Source organism: Mus caroli, unplaced genomic scaffold, assembly GCF_978045245.1.
Source record: "Mus caroli unplaced genomic scaffold, Mus_caroli_1 scaffold_17, whole genome shotgun sequence".
NCBI lineage: Eukaryota > Metazoa > Chordata > Mammalia > Rodentia > Muridae > Mus > Mus caroli.
In genome coordinates this window covers 34,382,501-34,408,025 of record NW_028227272.1, presented here as the reverse complement: position 1 = coordinate 34,408,025, position 25,525 = coordinate 34,382,501, and the positions used below count along the sequence as shown (strand labels likewise).

Sequence of the window (25,525 nt, the reverse complement as noted above, 5' to 3'; positions counted from 1 at the left end):
GAGGACAGGGTAGAGAAAAAATACAAGTTAGGAATGAATAGAATGAATGACTCTAAACACTTTTAAAAAGTCATGTGGAAACCTACTATGGGAGAAATCCCTAACATATATACTTACACATATATAATAAGAGTTTAAATAGAATCACCTTATTATGGAATAATAATGCCCTTACTAGACATAAACCAGCAAATAAAAAGGACAGTGCCACAGATGGGTTATTTATTTTGGAGTTGTTGGCCAATAAGGTACCATAGACCATCCTAAACATTACAGACTATTGCCAAAGCTTTCAACCTCCAAAACCTGACAGTTAGACTGCATTGCTGAAGACACTACATAGTTGAGTCCCAAGAACACAGAGAAACCAAGCCAGGACTCACCTGAAAGTTTCATGCCTATTGACTATCTTTCACCATGCTGGAAGATGCTATGCAAGTTACTGGAGGAGAAAAGCAACCATTTATATTATCCAGCTACAGTAATGATTGCCCTGGCAAGACATGCTCACTTGTGCAATACTGACATGTCCATTGGTGCAATATTGGTACAAATATTATGGGAATAACCAACTACTTTCTGCTTAGCTTTAAGGCCCACTCCACAAATCGAAACTCATATATGATATCAATATATTAGCCTAAGAACCTGTGGCAAGTTGGGTCAGAGGCCCTAGGGAAGAACCTCTTATTGTTACTCTGCTAAATAGACACATTAGTATAGCAACTCCTAATAGATTATCACTATATACATAAGTTAGTGTACTTCTTAACCCTCATCAGAACATCTTTTGCAGTAGATGGCAACTAATACAGAGATCTACGGCTTGTCAAGATGCAGAGAATAGGAAACTACAGAATCCCCAGCCCTAAATGGGACATCTATATTATGTCCCTTCCTCCTACAGCTCAGGAATCATTTTGGAAAAGGGGGTAGAAATACTAAGAGTTGAAGGAATTAGATGCCTCCAAGGAAACAGCATTTTCTGGACATAGCAGGGCAGTTGTACATATGAATTCAGAGTAGGTGAGACAGAATGCACAAGACCTGGGCACAGTCAATCCAGACAAAAATCTCAGGATAAAGAGAAGAGCTCAGCTCAAATTCCCACCTCTTGCTAAGCAGTGGATAGCTGATGAAAGAAGCAGAGTCAGTTTTCTTTAAGGGTGTCACCGCTGGTGGGTTGGTCACATTCCAGGGGAAGGTTATACATCTAAAAGCAACGGGTAGTACCACCTGTATTTGATGGGTTAAAAGAAGAGCCCACAAAGTTGGGTGGGTAGGAAAAGGGGATGGAACTTGGAGAAGTGGCGGAAAGGTTAAAAAGTAACAAACAAACAAAAACTTGTTTAACCAGCACCTTCCCGAATCAATAGTATAATAAAACACAAATAATGTGTAAAAAAAAATCATATCACAATCAGGATAAACTCTGTAAACAGGGCATTTCTTTCACTATAAGGATTCCTCAGGGTGCCTACTTAATTGTGACACCTGATTTAGTTTTGTTTCTGTTGCTGTGATCTAATCCCCTGAGTAGACAACTTAAGGAAGAAAAGTTTTATCCTGAGTCCATCATGAAGGGGGAAAGCCTAGCTGCTGGAGCATGAAGCTAGCTGGTCACATCAACTGTCAGTAGCTCTTCAGATAGAAGGGAAGCCTCAAGAGTTCCTCCGGGTCCATGATGGAACATTGAAATGCCCAGTCTTGTGTAAGACCATAGCAACTGTATGCCCTGACTGCAAAGATCATGCTATATCCAGCAGGCAGTGTTTCCTTAGCATATACCTTCCCCTCCTCCTCCTCTTACAGTCTTCCTGACTGTTCTTTTACAGTATTCCCTGGGTCTAGTGGGGTGAAATAGCTGGCCTGTTTGGGGCAACAGTCACTTATTTTCAATACTTTGAACAATTATTTCAGCATTATTTCTCTATTGAATTCCATTTTTATATCGTACACTGACTTTTTACTTTTATTCCATTGAGCTGTGAGCACAGTCTTGGAATTCTTCCAGGAATGTATTTGTTTCTTCATTTCTTTGAGCATATTTATAATCATTTTGAGTTCATCATCTAGAACTTTGTCTAAGTAACTCTCAGGAGGATCCATTGCCCTGGGATTGATTGATTTTTTTTTTTTTTGGAGGATAGATGTTACCTTATCTTTTCATGTTACTTTTGCTTTTACATTTACATGTGCAAATCTAGAATTAGATTGTTAAATGAATTTATTTACTTATTTTAACTCACTTTTTTTCTTTCATGGAAGTGTTTGAAATATTTCAGAGGTACTATATTGTAGCAGGGCTGAAGAATCATTTTCTTCTGTTAGACTGGGGTTCAGGGCACCAGGCTTCATTCCTAGCGTTCTCCTAGGAGAATAATGCTATTTGCAATAATAGTCCCTGTGTAGTGGGATAGACCCACTATGAAGATAGAGTCAAGTACAAACATTCACCCCATGAACACCAACCATTTTAGGGAGTAAAGGGACACTGAGACTACCATATGAATATTCTTGTATATTAATTATTGTGGATATGAGGTGGGTAAAAAACACAATAGGACATAGATATTAGCACTCGGATGATAGAAAGTAGAGGGATGCCGTAGTTAGGGTCACTATTGCTTTGATGAAATACCATGACCACAAGCAAGCTGGGAAAGAAAGGGTTTATTTATCTTACACTTCCATATCCCTATTCATCATTGAAGGAAGTCAGGGGAGAAACTCAAACAGGGCAGGAACCAGGAGGGAGGAGCTGATACAGAGGCAACAGAGGGGCGCTGCTTATTGAGTTACTCATCATAGCTTGTTCAGCCTGCTTTCTTATAGAACTCAGGACGACCAGCTCAGGTATGGGACTGCTCACCATGGGCTGGACCCTCCCATACCAATCACTAATTAAGAAAATGCCTTACAGATGGTTCTTAGAGAAGCATTTTTTTTTCAGTCAGGGTCCTTCCTTTCAGATAACTCTAGTGTATGTCATAAAACTATCCAGGATAGGAAATAACTAGAAAGTTGAACTTTAGGAGCCACAAAGATTGTATGTGGTGGTGTGGGAGTTTGGCTAAAGATAGACTGGAAAGAGAGAGGTAAAGATACGTCAAATAACTTTAAGCCATCTTTCAGCAGCTTTAAGCACAGAAACTTACAAATCTGGGCAGTGTTCTTTACTAGAGATGATAATAATAATAATAATAATAATAATAATAATAATAATAAATAATAATAATAATAACAGAAGCAGTAAGGGTAAATTAAAAGAAAAAAGGAGAAAGTACTTTTAAAAAGAGAGAGATAGGAATATGGGGCAAAAAAGGAGCAGTACTGAGCAGATCTGCTAAACTGATGTTGGCTATTACAGGAATACATAGATGTAGGGTGAGCTGGGTCTACAGACACAGGATATGCAAACTGATTGCTTGGTTGCATCTGACATTTTTCTTGTTCCTTCTCTGGCTCCTAAAAACTTGTCTTGATATTGGGTCTTGCTTTGTGATGGGCAGTCCCACATCTGTATTCCGTATTTCTGAGGACTATTATGGATCAGACTCCAGCTCTGAGCCTGGTTCTAGCTCTGGCTCCTGCTTGGATCGGTTATGCTTGCAGCTCTGGTTCTGACTCTAGCTCTAGCTCCTGCTCTCTTCTGACTTTCACTTGGCTTGAGCTGAAACTGGCTCTTTACTCTCTGGACTGAGTTGTAGCACATTTTCACTCAGTGGTGACAGAAACCAGGGACAGATGGCTATGAGGGGCCAGAAAATTAAGAAAGATGCTCAGAGTCACAGGTGAATTTGGCATACTAAGTAAAATTGTGCTCCTGGTTCCAAGGATACAGAATCACACAAAAGATGCTCTTGCCAGAATTTGTTGCTTAACAAGTTACATAAAAAAAAAAAAATCACATTTCTTCTTTACTTACTTTTTTGGTATATCCCATAGCAAACATCTTAACTAAGTCATTCTGACTATCTATACCATTGGCATGTTGTCGAAACTTATATCTATCACTCACAGCCTTTATTTCCTTTCAGATGAACTGTTGGATCATTCCTTGGTGTTCTCATGCTTAGCTAGTTTTTGGCTACATGCTCTGTGGAGGAGGGGCCAGTGGGGCTCTTCCATTCAGCCACCAGTTTTTGTTTTGTTTTGTTTTGTTTTGTTCCTACTACCAGAGAGTGGGAGAGAAAAAGTTTTAAGATGTTGCTTGGCGATTCCCTCTCCCTCATCTCAGCCATTCTGTATTCTGCTTCTGCTTCTTGGTTCTGTAAATCAGTGTGTTTGAGCAAAACCACTTCCCAGCAGGTTCCACTGGGCAGGCTGGCAGAGCCTCTGTGTGTGAGAAGCCCTTTCTGCCTGCTGCCTGATTTCCTCTGTGCTAGCACTCTGGCAGAGTAGCTTGCAGCTTGCTTTAGCCAGCCTCACTGATTTGATCTTTTCTCACCTGCTGCCTATGGGGATCTTACTTGTCTTTCTTGACCTTGTAAGTTTCTTTGGTTTTGTTTGTTTTTTTTTGTTTGTTGTTTTTTGGAAACTATTATTTTCTGTTACATTCTTTGATTTCACAAAGTCTCTTTGTTGAAGCCTCTAACTAACCATCAAGCCCAGAGGTCTATTTTACTTTTTCACATGATAGCTCTGGCTACAGTGTCATGTAGAACAGATATTATGAAGGTTGGCAGCTTTTCAGTTATTCCAAACTTTGAAGGAAAAGCTTTTGTTAGAATAGAAAAATTTTGCTGGCCCGGGTGGAGATCTAGCATTCCAGTTATGCTGGTTCAGTCAGTTTGGCTAATGGACTACTCCTGGAAAGTGGGTTTATCTTAGGTCATGCTAAAGAGACAGATGGGATAATCTTTAATGAGACACTGTATTTTTTTCCTTCCCAGAATCCCTTATTGTTAAGAATAAAGAACATTATTTGAAATATTTCTTACATGTTTTTCTTCTTTTGAGAACTCTGTTCACTTCCCAGCCCCCCCCCCCCTTTTTGGGAATGGATAATTTTTTGTTTGTTTTCTTTAGTTCTTTACATATTCTGGATATTAATGCCCTTTCAGATGTATCACTGGTCTTGATTCTCTTCCATTCTGTAGGCTTCCTCTTCACTGAATTGTTGTGTCTTTAGCTGTACGAGGCCTTTTATTTTTATGAAGTTTCCCTTGCCAATTGTTGACCTGAATTCTTGAGCAGATGGAGTTCTGTTGAGAAAATAATTTCCTACATCTGTATTACATATGGTACTGCCTATGTTTTCTTCTAACAAGTTCAGGCTTCACATTTAGGTATTTGATTCATTTGGAGTTAGTTTTTGTTCTTTTTCTTGCCCTTTGCAAGGTCATGGCTATGGATCTACCTTCATTCTTTTGCATGTGAATATCAAAATTTCCCAGCATCGTTTGCTGAAAGTACTTCCTCTCTCTACTGTTCGGTTTTGATATCTTTGTTGAATATTAAGTGGCTGAAGTTACATGTGCCCATGTTCGGGTCTTTGATTTTATTCCATTGGTCTATGTGTCTGTTTTTATTCCAACCCCATATCACTGTTGTTGTTGTTGTGGGTTTTTTTCTTCGAAATTAAAACCTTTCTGGAAAGACCTGCTTAGCCTCACTTGGAGGTGTGTTTCCAGGGTGATTCTAATCCAGTAAAAATAATGATGAACTAGCTATCAAAGTAGGTTTTCTGTGCCTTTCCTTTCATGTACTCCCCAAACTCAAAAGTATGTTTGGTACCAGCACCGGGGTAGCTAGGGCGCAGGGTCGGCGGACAGCCGCCAGCTACCCACGACACCCGCCACAGGATCTTGAGACTTCTGGTGAGTGGAACACAGCTTCTGCTCCAGTCCAATCGTGAGGGACCTGAGACTACTTTGGTTGGGGAGGCAGAAAACCGGCCTGAGTAGGGCCACAAGCCTCTTCCGGTCTGACCAGCACCGGGGTAGCTAGGGCGCAGGGTCAGCTGACACCCACCAGCTACCCACGACACCCGCCACAGGATCGTAAGACTTCTGGTGAGTGGAACACAGCATCTGCTCCAATCTTTAAACAGTGACAACGATAACAACTAACCCCAGAGATTACCAGATGGCGAAAGGTAAACGTAATAATCTTACTAACAGAAACCAAGACCAATCACCATCATCAGAACCCCCACTTCGCCCAGTCCAGGGCACCCCAACACACCGGAGAAGCTAGACCCGGATCTAAAAGCATATCTCATGATGATGGTAGAGGACATCAAGAAGGACTTTAATAACACACTTAAAGAAATACTGCTAGAGAACACTGCTAAACAGGTAGAAGACATTAAAGAGGAAGCACAAAAATCCCTTAAAGAATTGCAGGAGAACACTGCTAAACAGGTAGAAGACATTAAAGAGGAAGCACAAAAATCCCTTAAAGAATTGCAGGAGAACACTGCTAAACAGGTAGAAGACATTAAAGAGGAAGCACAAAAATCCCTTAAAGAATTGCAGGAGAACACTGCTAAACAGGTAGAAGACATTAAAGAGGAAGCACAAAAATCCCTTAAAGAATTGCAGGAAAACCAGACCAAACAGGTGATGGAATTGAATAAAACCATCCAAGACCTAAAAAGGGAAGTAGAGACAATGAAGAAAACCCAAATTGAGGCAACTCTGGAGATAGAAACCCTAGGAAAGAAATCTGGAACCATAGATGCGAGCATCAGCAACAGAATACAAGAGATGGAAGAGAGAATCTCAGGTGCAGAAGACTCCATAGAGAACATCGGCACGACAATCAAAGAAAATACAAAATCCAAAAAGATCCTAACTCAAAATATCCAGGAAATCCAGGACAAAATGAGAAAACCAAACCTACGGATAATAGGAGTAGATGAGAATGAAGATTTTCAACTCAAAGGACCAGCAAATATCTTCAACAAAATTATAGAAGAAAACTTCCCAAACCTAAAGAAAGAGATGCCCATGAACATACAAGAAGCTTACAGAACTCCAAATAGACTGAACCAGAAAAGAAATTCCTTCCGACACATAATAATCAGAACAACAAATGCACTAAATAAAGATAGAATACTAAAAGCAGTAAGGGAAAAAGGTCAAGTAACATATAAAGGCAAGCCTATCAAATTACACCGGATTTTTCACCAGAGACTATGAAAGCCAGAAGGGCCTGGACAGATGTTATACAGAAACTAAGAGAACACAATTTCCAGCCCAGGCTACTATACCCAGCCAAACTCTCAATTAACATAGATGGAGAAACCAAAGTATTCCACGACAAAACCAAATTCACACATTATCTTTCCACGAATCCAGCCCTTCAAAGGATAATAACAGAAAAAAACCAATACAAGGACGGAAACCACGTCCTAGAAAAAGCAAGAAGGTAATCCCTCAACAAACCTAAAAGAAAACAGCCACAAGAACAGAACACCAACTCTAACAACAAAAATAAAAGGAAGCAACAATTACTTCTCCCTAATATCTCTTAATATCAATGGACTCAACTCCCCAATAAAAAGACATAGACTAACAGACTAGCTACAGAAACAGGACCCAACATTTTGCTGCTTACAGGAAACTCACCTCAGAGAAAAAGATAGACACTACCTCAGAATGAAAGGCTGGAAAACAATTTTCCAAGCAAATGGTAGGAAGAAACAAGCTGGACTAGCCATTATAATATCTGATAAGATTGACTTCCAACCCAAAGTCATCAAAAAAGAAAAGGAAGGGCACTTCATTCTCACCAAAGGTAAAATCCTCCAAGAGGAACTATCAATTCCGAATATCTATGCGCCAAATACAAGGGCAGCCTCATTCATTAAAGATACTTTAGTAAAGCTCAAACCACACATTGCACCTCACACAATAATAGTGGGAGACTTCAACACACCACTTTCACCAATGGACAGATCATGGAAGCAGAAACTGAACAGGGTCACAGTGAAACTAACAGAGGTTATGAAACAAATGGATCTGACAGATATCTACAGAACATTTTATCCTAAAACAAAAGGATATACCTTCTTCTCAGCACCTCACGGTACCTTCTCCAAAATTGACCACATAATTGGTCACAATACAAGCCTCAACAGATACAAAAATATTGAAATTGTCCCATGCATCCTATCAGATCACCATGGACTAAGACTGATCTTCAATAACAAAATAAATAATAGAAAGCCAACACACATGTGGAAACTAAACAACACTCTTCTCAATGATACCTTGGTCAAGGAAGGAATAAAGAAAGAAATTAAGGACTTTCTGGAGTTTAATGAAAATGAAGCCACAACATACCCAAACTTATGGGACACATTGAAAGCATTTCTAAGAGGAAAATTCATAGCTCTGAGTGCCTCCAAAAAGAAACTAGAGAGAGCACACATTAGCAGCTTGACAACACACCTAAAAGCTCTAGAACGAAAGGAAGCAAATTCACCCAAGAGGAGTAGACGGCAAGAAATAATCAAACTCAGGGGTGAAATCAACCAAGTGGAAACAAGAACAATTCAAAGAATCAACCAATCGAGGAGCTGGTTCTTTGAGAAAATCAACAAGATAGATAAACCCTTAGCCAGACTCACTAGAGGGCATATGGAAAGTATTCTAATTAACAAAATCAGAAATGAAAAGGGAGACATAACAACAGTCCCTGAAGAAATCCAAAACACCATCACATCCTTCTACAAAAGGCTATACTCAACAAAACTGGAGAACCTGGATGAAATGGACAAGTTTCTAGACATATACCAGGTACCAAAGTTACATCAAGATCAGGTTAATGATCTAAACAGTCCCACATCCCCTAAAGAAATAGAAGCAGTCATTAATAGTCTCCCAACCAAAAAAAAGCCCAGGACCAGATGGGTTTAGTGCAGAGTTCTATCAAACCTTCAAAGAAGATCTAATCCCAGTTCTTCACAAACTATTCCACAAAATAGAAACAGAAGGTACTCTACCCAACTCATTCTATGAAGCCACAATTACTCTGATACCAAAACCACATAAAGACCCAACAAAAATAGAGAACTTCAGACCAATTTCCCTTATGAATATTGATGCAAAAATCCTCAATAAAGTTCTCGCTAACCGAATTCAAGAACACATCAAAACAATCATCCATCCTGACCAAGTAGGATTCATCCCAGGGATGCAAGGATGGTTCAATACACGAAAATCCATCAATGTAATCAATTATATAAACAAACTCAAAGACAAAAACCACATGATCATCTCGTTAGATGCTGAAAAAGCATTTGACAAAATCCAACACCCATTCATGATAAAAGTCTTGGAAAGATCAGGAATTCAAGGCCCATACCTAACCATGATAAAAGCAATATACAGCAAACCAGTAGCCAACATCAAAGTAAATGGTGAGAAGCTGGAAGCAATCCCACTAAAATCAGGGACTAGACAAGGCTGCCCACTTTCTCCATACCTATTCAACATAGTATTTGAAGTCCTAGCCAGAGCAATTAGACAACAAAAGGAGATCAATGGGATACAAATCAGAAAAGAAGAAGTCAAAATATCGCTTTTTGCAGATGATATGATAGTATACATAAGTGACCCTAAAAATTCCACCAGAGACCTCCTAAGCCTGATAAATAGCTTCGGTGAAGTAGCTGGATATAAAATTAACTCAAGCAAGTCAATGGCCTTTCTGTACACAAAGGATAAACAGGCAGAGAAGGAAATTCGGGAAACAACACCTTTCTCAATAGTCACAAACAATATAAAATACCTTGGCATGACTCTAACTAAGGAAGTGAAAGATCTGTATGACAAGAACTTCAAGTCTCTGAAGAAAGAAATTAAAGAAGATCTCAGAAGATGGAAAGACCTTCCATGCTCATGGATTGGCAGGATCAACATTGTAAAAATGGCTATCTTGCCAAAAGCAATCTACAGATTCAATGCAATCCCCATCAAAATTCCAACTCAATTCTTCAACGAATTAGAAAGTGCAATCTGCAAATTCATCTGGAACAACAAAAAACCTAGAATAGCAAAAACTCTTCTCAAGGATAAAAGGACCTCTGGTGGAATCACCATGCCTGACCTAAAGCTGTACTACAGAGCAATTGTGATAAAAAACTGCATGGTACTGGTATAACGACAGACAAGTAGACCAATGGAACAGAATTGAAGACCCTGAGATCAACCCACATACCTATGGTCACTTGATCTTTGACAAGGGAGCAAAAACCATCCAGTGGAAAAAAGACAGCATTTTCAACAAATGGTGCTGGCACAACTGGCGGTTATCATGTAGAAGAATGCGAATTGATCCATTCCTATCTCCTTGTACCAAGGTCAAATCTAAGTGGATTAAGGAACTCCGCATAAAACCAGAGACACTGAAACTTATAGAGGAGAAAGTAGGGAAAAGCCTCGAAGATATGGGTATAGGGGAAAAATTCCTGAATAGAACAGCAAAGGCTTGCGCTGTAAGATCGAGAATCGATAAATGGGACCTCATAAAGTTGCAAAGCTTCTGCAAGGCAAAAGACACCGCCAATAAGACAAAAAGACCACCAACAGATTGGGAAAGGATCTTTACCTATCCTAAATCAGATAGGGGACTAATATCCAATATATATAAAGAACTCAAGAAGGTGGACTCCAGAAAATCAAATAACCCCATTAAAAAATGGGGTCAGAATTGAACAAAGATTTCTCACCTGAGGAATACCGAATGGCAGAGAAGCACGTGAAAAAATGTTCAACATCCTTAATCATCAGGGAAATGCAACTCAAAACAACCCTGAGATTCCACCTCATACCAGTCAGAATGGCTAAGATCAAAAATTCAGGTGACAGCAGATGCTGGCGAGAATGTGGAGAAAGAGGAACACTCCTTCATTGTTGGTGGGATTGCAAGCTGGTACAACCACTCTGGAAATCAGTTTGGCGGTTCCCAGAAATTTGGACATAATACTACCAGAGGATCCAGCAATACCTCTCCTTGGCATATATCCAGAAGATGTTCCAACCGGTAAGAAGGACACATGCTCCACTATGTTCATAGCAGCCTTATTTATAATAGCCAGAAGCTGGAAAGAACCCAGATGCCCCTCAACAGAGGAATGGATACAGAAAATGTGGTACATTTACACAATGGAGTACTACTCAGCTATTAAAAGGAATGAATTTATGAAATTCCTAGGCAAATGGATGGATCTGGAGGGCATCATCCTGAGTGAGGTAAAATATTCACAAAGGAACTCACACACTATGTACTCACTGATAAGTGGATATTAGCCCCAAAACTTAGGATACCCAAGCTATAAGATACAATTTGTTAAACGCATGAAACTCAAGAAGAACGAAGACCAAAGAAGACCACTGTGCCCCTTCTTGGAATTGGGAACAAAACACCCATGGAAAGAGTTACAGAGATAAAGTTTGGATCTGTTAAGAAAGGATGGGCCATCTAAAGACTGCCATATCCAGGGATCCATCCCATAATCAGCTTCCAAACACTGACACCATTGCATACACTAGCAAGATTTTGCTGAAAGGACCCAGATATAGCTGTCTCTTGTGAGACAATGCCGGGGCCTAGCAAACACAGAAGTGGATGCTCACAGTCAGCTATTGGATGGATCACAGGGCCCCCAATGGAGGAGCTAGAGAAAGTATCCAAGGAGCTAAAGGGAACTGCAACCCCATAGGTGGATCATTATTATGAACTAACCAGTACCCCAGAACTCTTGACTCTAGCTACATTTGTATCAAAAGGTGGCCTAGTCGGCCATCACTGGAAAGAGAGGCCCATTGGACTTGCCAACTTTATATGCCCCAGTACAGGGGAATGCCAGGGCCAAGGGGTGGGGGTGGAGGGGGGTGGGGGACTGGGGGGGGAGTGTATTGGGGACTTTTTGGATAGCATTGGAAATGTAATTGAGGAAAATACCTAATAAAAAAATAAAGGATATACATATGAAAAGAAAAAAAAAAGTATGTTTGTTTGAAATCTCAAAAATTTCAAAGGCTATCTTCCATCTTTTTCATTACTTCTTGTTTCATTGACTGGGATAATTCTAGAGTCTTGTCTTCAGGTTTGGATATTCTTTGTTCTGCTTGATCTAGTCTGTTATTGAGAATTTTACCTGTATCTTTGAATTTGACTTGATGAGTTCATTTCTGAAATGTCTGTCTGAGATTTATTTTTCAAAACCTTTATATCTTTGCTGCACTTCTCACTCACGTCATGAATTGTTTACCTGCTTTGTTGTATCATCTGTCTTTGTTTTCTTGAATTTAACTCATTTTCTTTATAGACAATCCTTTAAATTCTTCCTTGGATAATGCACTCTTATCCTTTACTTTGAAGTCTAGAGCATCAGTTGTGTTTCTTTGAAGGTGTCAGGTTAACTTTGTGTATATATATATATATATATATATATATATATATATATATGTATATATATATATATATATACACATATATATCTACATTAAGGTTTATGCATTAGGTAGATCAGCAAGCCCTCCCATATACATTTCTCCATTCTTCTTCAAATTCATGGTCTTTATTTTTTTAACTAATTATTATTACATACATATATGTATATGTATAGATAGATAGATAGATATTCCTAAATATAACTTGTTTAAACCATGTAATGCTATTTATATGTATGTTTTCAGGGCTGACAGTTTGGCTCTAGACAACCTATTGTTATGCTCTTCCTTGGAGAGAACCACCTCTCTCACTCCCAGCTTTGCTTAGTTGTCTGTAGTTATTTGTGTACGGCTGAGCCTTCCTGGGATTCCTTTTCTGGTCAGTTTGGCATGTTCATTGCTGTCATCCTTGTTCAGTCATATTCGAGCAGTCATGTTGGTGAGCCTTTATGGGAAGAATCACTTCTAACATTACTAGGAAACACAATCTCACAGCAAATCCAATTACCCCAAAATATCCAAATCCCTGGACTCTTACAATCTTTCTACCACCTCTTCTTCAATATCCCCTGAGCCTTAGATTTGGGAGTGCTTTTACATGTAGCCATTGAGACTGGGCTCCACTGCTTTTGATTTTGAAGGCCTCTAGAGTGCCCTGTCTGTGATTTGAGAGGCAATAAGAAGCACAAGAACTCTTTGCTATCTCTTTCCTAAGATTACCATTCTTTCTACATTATAGAGTTTCTCTAAGCTTGTTTATACAGCTACCTCTCGAATATTTTTGTTTTATGGAAGTAGGGATTAAGAGGAATGGAGCAACTTTATTTTGGCAGAACTGCAAGGATCCATACAAATGTTTTCTATTTATTATTTGTATTAATTGTATTTTTATTCCATTCAGTTTAAAAAATTTTAAAAACCTAATAAACAAATTAATTAATGGAAAAATATTTTTAAATTATGCTTGCTTTATTTTCTTAATTTTTGGGTTATTTATATTATTTAGCCTTCAAGTATCACATATTTTCCCAGTAACCTTTATATTATTGAGTCATAGTTTAAATTCTGTTATGGTAAGAGAATATATTTTGTATAACCTGGGTTATTTTTACATTAATTGAAGCTTTTTTATAGCCCTGTATATTTTCCTATTGACAAATGTTAGATGTGTTTGCAGTTATTGAGTAGATTGTTCTATAAATGTCAGTTAGGTCGAACTGATTTATGATATTGTTCAAATCTTCTGTATTTGTACTGACCTTCTATCTACTTCCTCATTATTAAGACAGTGGCATTACAATCTCCCATTACAACTGTAGATTGATCTATTTATATTTATAGTTCTGTCAATTTTTGCTTTATAAATTTTTCAGCACTGTCATTAGATATGTAAACATTTAGAAGTAAATCTTCTTGACAAATTTAAAATTTTAATATTAGTAAATGATTTTATATCCACAGTAATAATTTTTGATCTGAAATTTACTTTGCCCAGTGGACTTAGACACTCAAACTCTCTTTTGGTTTGTCTTAGTATATTTATCTTTGAAAATATATTGTCTATTTTTAGCTTACTATATTTTAAATTTTGTTTATTATAGGAAGCATAAAATATGTATTTCTTATTTTGTTGTACAGTTTGACAATCTCTGCCTTTGAAAAATAAAAATAGATTTTATAATGTGAAAAACAGACTTACATTTTAATGATTATTCTTTTAAGAATTATCACTTATGCTATATAATATATTTAATTTTTTACTTCATATTTATTTACTTTTTATTTTTTATTTTATGTCTATGGTGTATGGGTGTTTTGCTTACATGTGTGTATGTATACCATGTACATGATTGGTACCCAGGGATGCCAGAAGATGGTGCTGAACCTCTGAAACTGGAGTTAGGGATGATTGTGACCCACCATGTTGGTTCTAGGAATTGTACCTGGGTCTTCTGGAGTAGCAATCAGTTTTCTTACTTGCTATGCCATGCCTTCAGCTTCCAATTTTTTATTTAAATTTTAAAGCTTATCATATAGTAAAGTCATCTTTTAAATTTTGATATACTTTTATGAAGTGTCTTAGGGTTTTATTGTTAATAGATGCCATGACCACAGCAACTCTTATAAAGGAAAACATTTAATTGGGACTGGTTTACAGGTTTAGAAATTTAGTCCATTATTGTTAGGGCAACAAGCATGTGTGTATGCAGGCAGACAGGGTGCTGGAGAAATAGCTGAGAATTCTATATCTGGATTGGCAGATATCAGGAAGAGAGACTGACATTGGGCTTGGCTTGAGCTTCTGAAATCTCAAACCTCACTCCTTGTGACACACTCCCTCCAAAAAGGCCATACCTATTCCAACAAGGCCACACCTCCAATAATGTCATTCCCTAAGTCTATGGTGACCATTTCATTCAAACCACTACATTCCACACCCTGGCCCCTCTAAACTTGTAGCCATATCATAATGCAAAATTCATTTAATCCAACTTCAAAAGTTTTCAACTCCTTTCAGCTTTGTGGATTGCAACACACTTCCTGTTAGCAGCTTTCCTTATCAGGTATCCCACAACTGGTTTCTCCAACATCTTGGGGTCTCCAAGGCCATCCAGGCTTCACCTTCACAGCTTCACACAATGGCCTCTCTGGGTTACATGCAGGGACATCCCTAGCATATGCCTGGTCTCAGTGGCTTTCCTTAGTCATGGAGAGAGAATTTGTAACCCCTTTTTTTGTGTTCTTGACTCTAAAGCCAAAACCATGTGTCTGATTTCTGCTGCTTGTTGGGGCAGAAACATGGCCTCTTTCAAATATATTTTCACCATCTTTCTGTTTTTGTTGGTTTCTTTTACTGCCTATGCTATGCAATCTTTGGCTGTCCTAAAACTCAATCTGTAGACCAGGCTGTCCTTGAAATCAGAAACTTACATGCCTCGGCCTCCAGAGTGCTAGGATTAAAGGTATGTACCACCACCCCTGACCATAAGCTTCTCTTTAATTCCTTTTCACAAGTTGGAGGACTAGCTGGGTGAGATCTTGCCGTGAGGTCAACACTCCCTTTATTTCATTTAACATCAGGCTTTTCTTTAATCTGTTTTTCTCCTTGGACTGACTTACCTTCATTCTATTTCCTGGTGTCCTGTTTCTCCTCAAACTGTACATTTTATATTTTTTCCTTGATCAGCTTTTTCCTTTTCATTATAGGTCTGAATAAAAGTGAACATGAATAACCACACAACAGAGTCAATACTAGGCTGTTCTGAGATTTCTTCAGGCAGATTATTCAGACAAGGGCAAAACGCAGCCACATTCCTAGCTAAAGTATTACCAGAATGGTCACATACAAACATTCTTTCCCTCTAGAACATCCTGTGCCAGGCCCCACAGTTCAAATCACCCTCAACACCATGGCTTCCATGCTCTTACTAGTGTATAGTCCATTTTGTCCCATTTGATGCATTCAACTACTTTTCAAATCCGAAGTTCTGAAGTTCCAAAGCCCACATTCCTCCAAACAAAAGTATGGTCAGGCATATCACAGCAATACCCCAACTCCTTGTACCAAGTTAAGGTTTTTATTGCTGTGAATAGATCCCATGACCACAACTCTTATAAACAAAAACATAAGCTGACCCCAGAGTGCAGCAATTCTTTTATCTCATCTTTTCAAGTGCTGAGGTTACAGGCTAGAGCCATGGAATCTGGCTCATTTTTATATTTTTAAAAAAATTTACTGTAGTCATTGTACAGTTGGACTATTGCTTTTTATCTCTGACCTGACATTTATTGCACTTTAATTGGAGTATAAATACCTTGTTTATAATGTGAAATTGGTGTGGTTGAATGAAGTCTAGGGTCTTGCAGGTTGTTTTCTAGTTCTCTTACTAGATCTGTTTTCTACTCCTTTGCTATTTGATTATAAGTTTCAAAAACTGTTTTTACCTCCTCTCAGCATTACTTAGTTGCCTGTAATTCTTTGTGTAGGGTTCAGGCCTCTTAGGCTCTGCCTCATCCCCCTTCCCTGGTCCATTCTTATTGTCCTTGGAGGAAAGAGAAGGGAAATATGATATAAGTATATTACAATCTCAAAAAGAAATAATTTTAAAAACTGATGTTATTTGATTTCATTGGTAGACATATTATTAACTAATTAACCTATTTAGCCCTCTTTTTAAGGAAATACTAGAACCACCTTTATTTAAGAGATGAGTTTTCCTCACTACTAGGGAACGTTTTTCTTAGTGTTTTGCATGACTAGTCTGTGAATTTTGGGGTTTCTTTCTTGGATGGTGGGAACATGAAAATTTTCCGGTCTCACTTAATTTGTTCTTTTTTGTTTGTTTGTTTTGCTCTTTCTTGCTTTATTCTTCAAGAAGGAATTATCATTTTTGGCGATGTTGTTTCTTTGATCTGGTTTGTTCTTCAAGACTAATGTTATTTTTTTGTTTTTTTTTTTCCCCTTTCACTTTCAAATAGTTTCTATAAATCTAGTCCCTGTTTTACATTTTGCTCTACTTACATTTGCTTTCCAGCAGATCTCTGAAATACTCCAGCATGTGTTCTTTTTTTTTTTTCTTGCTTTTTGTCCTTGTTAATTCTATTTGTTCTTAGCCAAGCCGCCCCCCCCCTTCATTTTATTCTGTCTTTTACACAAAGGGAACCTGCTAGATTTAATAGCCCTAAATTGTGGCCTGGACATTCTCTATAGAGTACTCTGGAACAGTCATGAGAGCACATCTTCCCTACAATCTTCCATTCTTTCTTACTTTTGTCTTTTGTTCCCTTTCTGACTTAGATTAACTTTCTTTATATAAACCTTTCCCTTTTCAGGAACCACCATCATTCCTCATTTGATATGCAGTGTTTGAATGCTGCTGTGTGCATGAATGTAGTTACATCAGTGTTGCTTATATTGTTTAACTGCTTGGGTGGAAGGATAAATCTGCCCCCTGTTTCTTCACTATGGCAGGAAATAGTTACCTTAGCATGCAATGTCTTTATATTTAAGAAAAACAAATAATAACTATATATAGAAATATGTCACTTTGTAAGGAATACATTGATACATTTGTTCTGTGATGTTTGATTTTCTTCCCTTCTTATAATCTTCCACCATTTACCTTTCTTTTCTCTTTTGTTCTATTTCTGACTTATAGGTTAACTTTTTAAATGTAAACTGAAAAATATATTGCTACTATTTCTTAATATCTATCTTTGAAATCTTATTTTTAATGCAGAAACTATTTTGTACATTACATGTTTATATATTTCTTTATAATCTGTTGATTCTAAAATATTGTTAGAAGGGCTTTGTACATAACAAAATTGCTAACATACTTGAGTATATTAAATTGTTTCATTTGGTGACATTATGTAGTTCTGGCTGTTCTGGAACTCATTATAGAGATCAGGATGACCTTTAACTCACAGAGGTCCTCCTGCCTTTGCTCCTCAAGTGTTGGAATTAAAGGCATGTAACACTATGGCCAACTAATATGTTAACTTTTTAATCATTTCATTTATTGCATTAAAATCTTTCAATTGTTTGAACCAACTCTGGGGAAACAAATGTTTAGTCAGATGAATATTAAAAGAAATGAGATGTGTCTGGATTCTCAATTCTTGTGTTCTTCTCATGTTTTACTATAATTCTTCTAATTGTTAGAATATTACTCATTTATACTGTACAATTAAGTTTGTATAAAGCAAAATATTTCAACTCTGAAAAATAAGGACAATGAAGAGTCAAAACATTAGTTGCTAAATAAGTCAGATTCTCCTTCACTTTTTGATATTTGTGCTAACTCAGATGTTAGAATCCTTGACTTTTATTGTGTTAGACTTGGGAGGCCTGGTGTTGACTGTTACTGCCAACATGAAAGTGGTGCGGCTGTCTTGCAGCTCCAATTCCTCATCAATGAGGTAAGTTTTTTCCTTCCCTTCTTCCCTTCCCTTCCCTTCCCTTCCCTTCCCTTCCCTTCCCTTCCCTTCCCTTCCCTTCCCTTCCCTTCCCTTCCCTTCCCTTCCCTTCCCTTCCCTTCCCTTCCCTTCCCTTCCCTTCCCTTCCCTTCCCTTCCCTTCCCTTCCCTTCCCTTCCCTTCCCTTCCCTTCCCTTCCCTTCCCTTCCCTTCCCTTCCCTTCCCTTCCCTTCCCTTCCCTTCCCTTCCCTTCCCTTCCCTTCCCTTCCCTTCCCTTCCCTTCCCTTCCCTTCCCTTCCCTTCCCTTCCCTTCCCTTCCCTTCCCTTCCCTTCCCTTCCCTTCCCTTCCCTTCCCTTCCCTTCCCTTCCCTTCCCTTCCCTTCCCTTCCCTTCCCTTCCCTTCCCTTCCCTTCCCTTCCCTTCCCTTCCCTTCCCTTCCCTTCCCTTCCCTTCCCTTCCCTTCCCTTCCCTTCCCTTCCCTTCCCTTCCCTTCCCTTCCCTTCCCTTCCCTTCCCTTCCCTTCCCTTCCCTTCCCTTCCCTTCCCTTCCCTTCCCTTCCCTTCCCTTCCCTTCCCTTCCCTTCCCTTCCCTTCCCTTCCCTTCCCTTCCCTTCCCTTCCCTTTCCTCTCCTCCCCTTCCCTTTTCCTCTCCTCCCCTCCCCTCCCCTCCCCTCCCCTCCCCTCCCCTCCCCTCCCCTCCCCTCCTCTCCTCTCCTCTCCTCTCCTTTTCCTTCCTTCCTTCCTTCCTTCCTTCCTTCCTTCCTTCTTTCCTTCCTTCCTTCTTTCCTTCCTTCCTTCCTTCCTTCCTTCCTTCCTTCCTTCCTTCCCTATTTCAACCATACATACATATTTTTGATTACTTAAAACACAAACTATACAGTCACACTCACAGACGATTACAGGTTTGAGTATTTCTTATCCAAAGTGGTTTGGTTTAAAATGTTTATGTATTTTTTTTTTAATTTTTAATTTTTATTTTTATTTTTGGTTTTTCGAGACCGGGTTTCTCTGTATAGCTCTGGCTGTCCTGGAATTCACTTTGTAGACCAGGCTGGCCTCGAAATCAGAAATCATCCTGCCTCTGCCTCCTGAGTGCTGGGATTAAAGGCGTGCACCACCACACCTGGCTGTATCTTTGATTTTTAATTATTGAATACGTGAATATATATTGAGATACATTGGAGAAGGAACCCAGGTCTAAACATTAAACTTTTTTATATTGCGTATATACCTTATAAACGTAGTCTGATGGTAATTTTGTACATTTTTTCAATGCTTTTTCATTTTGAATGTAATCACAGATCAGGTATAAAATTTTCTCTTTGTGGAAAAGGTTAACTTTTGGAACATCTGGGATTTTGTATAGTTGGATTATGATGTTCAACCTGTACTTGATATAATTCTTTTTGATATTATGATTTTAGATGTTTAACAATGCATTTGTATATATTATTACTGACATTTACATTTTTATTTCCTATATTAAAATTTAAATTTAAACTTAGATTTAAATTTTAATATAGAAAATATTACATTTAATATAGGAAATATTAAACTTAATAAGAGAAAAATATTTACATATCAGAACATCCTTTTATTGTGACTCTATCATAATTTTAAAATTTATTTAATATTTTCTAAACCATTAAGCTTTCTTTCTACCTACTCTCTTCCCACCAATTTAAATATTTTGCTTGTATCTTCATTGAAAGTATCTTTTTATTTACCAGTAGGCTTGTATCTGTATAAATCTATACATTGTTTATCTGTATAAATGCATTTATCTTTTATTTTCATATGCACTTCTTTGTTTATGTATATATTTTATTTATGTGTCCATAGATATTGTAGAAATTAACTTCCTAAATTTTAGAAACAGAGTATGCATTTATAAAGCTAAGGAAGTTCGTAGTTCTTAGTGGAAGGCATCTTAGAGTCATCTTCAGTCAGATTTTTCGAGTGGCTCCTACTGTTGTGCACAGCTCTCTTATCTTAAATGAGTAAGTCAGTACAACGAGTAATGATGCTTCTGGCAAAGGCTGACTTTATTTGGATCAAACTTTTTCAGGGAGCTATGATATCCTGACTGACAAATCAAATGTATTTCTCATTGTGGGCAACCTTGGTGCAGGGTGTGACAGACATGACAGGAGGGAAATAGAAAACATCAGTGTGGCGACCAACCATTATGTCTAAAGCACCCACCTCTCTGTTATCATACTATCCTCCAGTTCCTAGCTGAGGGATTGCAGCCTTCTGACTTCTGCAGATATATTCTAATATACATGATTTGCTTCTGTGTGGTTTGCTCTTAGTTTGTTTCTCAGTATTATCTTTGAGGCCCTAAATTTGCTTTTGTGCTATATGAGGTTATATAATTAAGGAAATAAAGACAAGCTTCAGTCTCTTCATTTTGTTCACATTGCTTTTTATTAGCTACTCTCCCTGATGCACATCACAATAATTTCTGGACTATCCTCCATATCTCCCAGTTTCTGATCCCATGATCAGAAATGTAAATCATCTTATTTACAGGTTTACTTTTTTTTTTTTTTGGAGATCTTTGGAAGTAGCATTGATGGAAAGTTCATTTTGCTTTTATAAATGAAGCATAGGCACTCTGCCTATGAGCTTACTTTTATTCATATGCTTAGTGGTCTACTGATGTTAACATTTTAGTCTTCTCATAGACTTAATAATACAGAGTCCCTTTGTAGATTAATCAGATGTCATACAGAAATATTATTCAGTTTATATGGTTATATCTTAATTCTGTTGTACTTGGTATATTTTTATGTTGTAAAAAAGTATCTATTGTAGATTATGTTTTACCAGTTTCATAATAATAACTTTATCTTTCTATTTTTACCCTTTTCCAAGTGAATGTTGACCTCTTTCAGAGAGGAGATCATTATTATGTACTGAATTAAAAAGCTGTAGTTCATTAAATGCTTTCAAGAAATATCAATAATTGTAGAAATGCAGAAAGCATTTATAAATAACTCATCCAAAGAAGTATAAAAATCCTCAAAGCCTATATAAGGTAAATCTTATGGTGTAAAAAATTGATATGAGTCCATGTTAAAGAATATATTAATATATACCCTCTGATATAAGTATTTATATATATTAAGATTATATAAATGTTAATGAAAATATTCTAACTATAATTTATTACTATAAAGATACTGTTCTATGAGACCCAATACTAAATATATAATACAAAGAGAAATACCATGGGGTCCTATGCTGGCTGGTTTTATGTCAACTTGGCACAAGGAGAGTTATCTGAGAGAAAGAAATCTCAACTGAGAAAATGCCTCCATAAGAAAGAGCTATAAGGCAATTTTTAAATTAGTGTTTGATGAGGAAGGGTCAGGTCACTGTGGGTGGGGTCATTCCTGGATTGGTAGCCCTGGGTTCTATAAGAAAGCCGACTGAGCAAGCCATGGGAAGCAAGCCAGTAAGCAGCACCCCTCCATGACCTCTGCATCAGCTCCTGCCTCTAGAATCCTGATCTGTTTGTGTTCCTGTCCTGACTTCCTTCATTGATAAGCAGTATTGTGGGAGTGTAAAACAAATAAGCCCTTTTCTCTCTTATTTCCTTTGGTCCTGGTGTTTCATCACAGCAACAGTAACTCTAAGACAAGTTTGTGTTAGCATAGTGGGATGTGGCTGTGATCATGTTTTAGGGAGAATTGTGGAAGGACTTTAGGAACTTTGGGCTTAGAAGAGCCATTGAGTGTTGAGAGCTCAGTGAGCTGCTCTGTAGGAGCTTCAAAGATAAGAATGTTGAGAGCAGTGCAGAAGATGGAGGCCTGCCTTGTGAAGTTTCAGAGGAAAGTTTAAAGACCCCTTTCAGCTGTTTGCTATTTTGAATTAAGATTCTGTTAAACTGGTAAGCTGGGGCTGAATAATTAACAAGAGACCAGTACCACTGAAGTGAAACCTTTTTGTGACTGTGACAGTTGATGCTGGTTAGCTGAATCTGAGTGCTTAAGTGGGATTAAGAAGAGACCAGCATCACTGAGGTCAAATCTGGAAAAATGTTTCCTGAGAGCACAAAGAAGCTGTGTTCCAGAGGCAGCCAAGGGTGTACCTCACGCTGGCAGCCTAACGTGGTAGTGTAAGAGTCACCCAGGTGGTACTGATTTTGAAGTCAGGAAGGGGTCATGGAGAGCAGCTGAGGTTGGGTACTGTGAGAGGCCATGGAAGGCCATTGGTGAAGGTGCAGCCTCAGTGGCAGTTGAAGGCCCAGGACTGAAGGGGTCATGCAGAAAAGCTGAGGCTTGATACCATGAAGAGAGCCTATGAGAAGCTATTGGTGAAAGTGCAGCCTAGTTTCAGCAGGAGAGCCTGGCATTTTGGAGATGCCAGTACTATGGATGCCAGTACCAAGAACAGCAGTAACAGTGGAGCAGTGCCAGACAGAGCCTAGAAGATAAGCTGTGTGCCACAGAGGGTGGAGCTGGGGAAGTGACCCAAACCCTCTGGAGGAGTTCAGAAGATTGTGAGTGGATCCCAGATATTGGAGAGTTGGAGTTTGGTTTTGCTTTGCTTTGATTGTAATTGTGCCCTGGGTCTTCCCTCTTGAAGTGAGAAAGTATTTAATTAATTTATTTTCTAAATTTTATTGGAGCCCACAGTTGACAGACCTTGAATTTTAAAAGACTTTGGATTTTAATGGGACTGAAATTTTAATGTTTGATTTTGTAGAGGCTATGGAAATTTTAATGTAAACATTTTTAATGTGAGAACTTGGGGACAAATAAGAAAGGAAGGATTATGGCTTAATAATGATGTGTTTGTGTGTCAAGTTGATAAGAGGTCAGTTGTGTTGGCTAGTCTTATGTCAACTCCTCACAAGCTAGAATTATTTGAAAGGTGGGAAGCTCAATTGGGAAAATGCCTCCATAAGATCCAACTGTAAGGCATTTTCTTAATTAGTGTTGGAGAAAGGCCTGGGCTATATTGTGGGTGGGGTCTTCCCTTGGCTGGAAGTTCTGAGTTATGTAAGAAAGCAGCCTGAGCAGCCCATAGGAAGCAAGCCAGTAAGCCATACCCTTCCATGGCCTCTGCATCAGCTCCTGCCTCCAGGATCCTGCTCTGTTTGAGTTCCTGTCCTAACTTCCTTTGATGATGAACAATGCTGCAGAAACATAAGCCAAATACACCCTTTTCTCCACAAATTTCTTCGGTCATGGTGTTTCACCATAGCAATAGAAACCCTAATTAAGACAGGGACAGGGTGTTTCGGTTTAGGAACTCTTTCAGAAACACATTTAGAGTCTTCTTTCTCCTAATTTCTGGATAAGAAGTAAAGTTGAGAGTTTTAAAAAACTTTTTCATGTAGAATATAAATGAGAATGGGGGGCAATGTTGTAAACTGTGAAATTATAAAAAGATTACTTGTAACTAACTTATTTGGAAAATGTGTAAAACATTTTAGGTATCTTAAGACTACCATACTTCTTCCGGAGAACTATTAGAGAACACGTAGGACTTTAGGGAGTGTCAGGGAGAACTATTAGAGAACACGTAGGACTTTAGGGCAGTTTCAGTTGACATTTCAGTTGGGTAAAAGTTCTGCCATATTTAAGATAATCTTTAAATACCAGTGAAATAGTGTATGTTAGTTATATGTGGTACTTAGTAATATGTACATTTATTTTCTCCTACATACAAAGGTAGAATACATGGTATTGTATTTGAGATAGAATTAATTTGAAATTGGTGGAATAGGATGAAATAATTTTAGTATATATATATATTTTTTGAGACAGGGTTTTTCTGTGTAGCCCTGGCTGTCCTGGAACTCACTCTGTAGAGCAGGCTGGCCTTGAACTCAGAAATTATCCTGCCTCTGCCTCCCAAGTGCTGGGATTAAAGGCGTGCGCCACCACACCCGGCCTCTAGTATTATTTATATAGTTATACTTAATTCAAGGCAAAGAAATATTTTATTGTGGGTGATATTTTACATCACAGGTAAAGCTTTTTAGACTATAATCAGCAGGTCAAATTATAAAATACATAATTTTAAGGAATCATACATAATTTTTAGGTATAAAAAAACAAAAGTATAACCTTACATGTATATTTGATTAATGAAACTGAGTTTGGTATTGGTTTCTTTGTGCAGTTATATGATATTTATATGAATAGTAGAAACAAAAAATTTAAATTCTATTTTACTGAAGGAAACAAAAAAAAAAAACCCTTTAATACTTACAATGTTGCTGTCTTAGTTTGCTTTCAGCTGCTGTGCTAAATGACAAAAAAGCAACTTGGGGAGGAATTGTGTTGTTTCATCTGACAGGTTGCAGTCTGTTACTGAGAGAAGTCAGGACAGGAACTCCAGCAGTGCAGTTCCTTGCAGCAGAAACCCTGGAGGAATACTGTTGACTGGTTTGCCCCCTCTGGCTCATGGTCAGCCAGCTTTCTTATATGTCCTGCGACCAAGGTGGGCACTGCTTATAGTTTTTGGGTCTTCCTACATTTATTAGCAATCAAGAAACATGCCACAGGCTTGCCACAGATGGGTTTGATGGAGGCAGTTCTTCAGTTGAGGCCCTCCCTCCCAAACGACTCTAGTTTGTGTCCAGTTGATAATGAAATCTAAGCATTATGGGTGGTATATTATTCCTCTCTAGTAGCAAATGGATATCTCTGAACAAGTTATCCTGACTATCCATATGTAGTAAGCCACTTGCCTCCTCACCTCAGCTTTCTTAAGTACTGTAATTTCCCTTCTTTCTCCTAGGTTATATAAACACATATCTATTCAAGCAATGTTAAGTCCAAAATATACTGATTCTGCTATCCTAGTAGTAAAGCCACATACTTTGTCTCCCTCTGCCATAGGGCGCTTTGGTCAGTGCGAGTTCAGATGACACGCTTCATTTGTGGAATCTGAGACAGAAAAGGCCGGCCATTCTCCATTCTCTTAAATTTAACAGAGAACGGTAAGATCATTTGTACAGAATAACTGTTGTGTATGACAGAATTGGTTCTCGAGCAAGTTTAGTAAAAGAAAAGACTTTTTCTTTATACATCTATGCTGCTGTTAGTGTTTTCATAGAAAAATGCATGCTTGGGATAGATTTCAGCCACATATGAAAATGTGAAATGTGAAACCTTTTGTTCTCTATGCTATCAAACATCACTTCAGCAATCATATTTCCTTTACTCTGGAC

At 38.2% G+C, this 25,525-nt stretch overlaps 1 protein-coding gene across 8 annotated transcripts in view; it reads left to right on the top strand.

Moving 5' to 3' along the window:
* Positions 1–25,525, top strand: part of Stxbp5l (syntaxin binding protein 5L) — a 307,493-nt gene that overhangs the window by 56,936 nt on the left and 225,032 nt on the right. For 7 of the 8 annotated variants that reach the window (XM_085832439.1, XM_085832441.1, XM_085832438.1 and 4 more), the window contains exons 4-5: positions 18,254–18,335; positions 25,194–25,294. In XM_085832439.1, the coding sequence (XP_085688565.1) occupies positions 18,254–18,335; positions 25,194–25,294 (183 nt within the window). Of the gene's footprint in view, positions 1–18,253; positions 18,336–24,657; positions 24,793–25,193; positions 25,295–25,525 lie in introns of those variants that run through there. The other variant, XM_085832442.1, reaches the window with a different exon arrangement.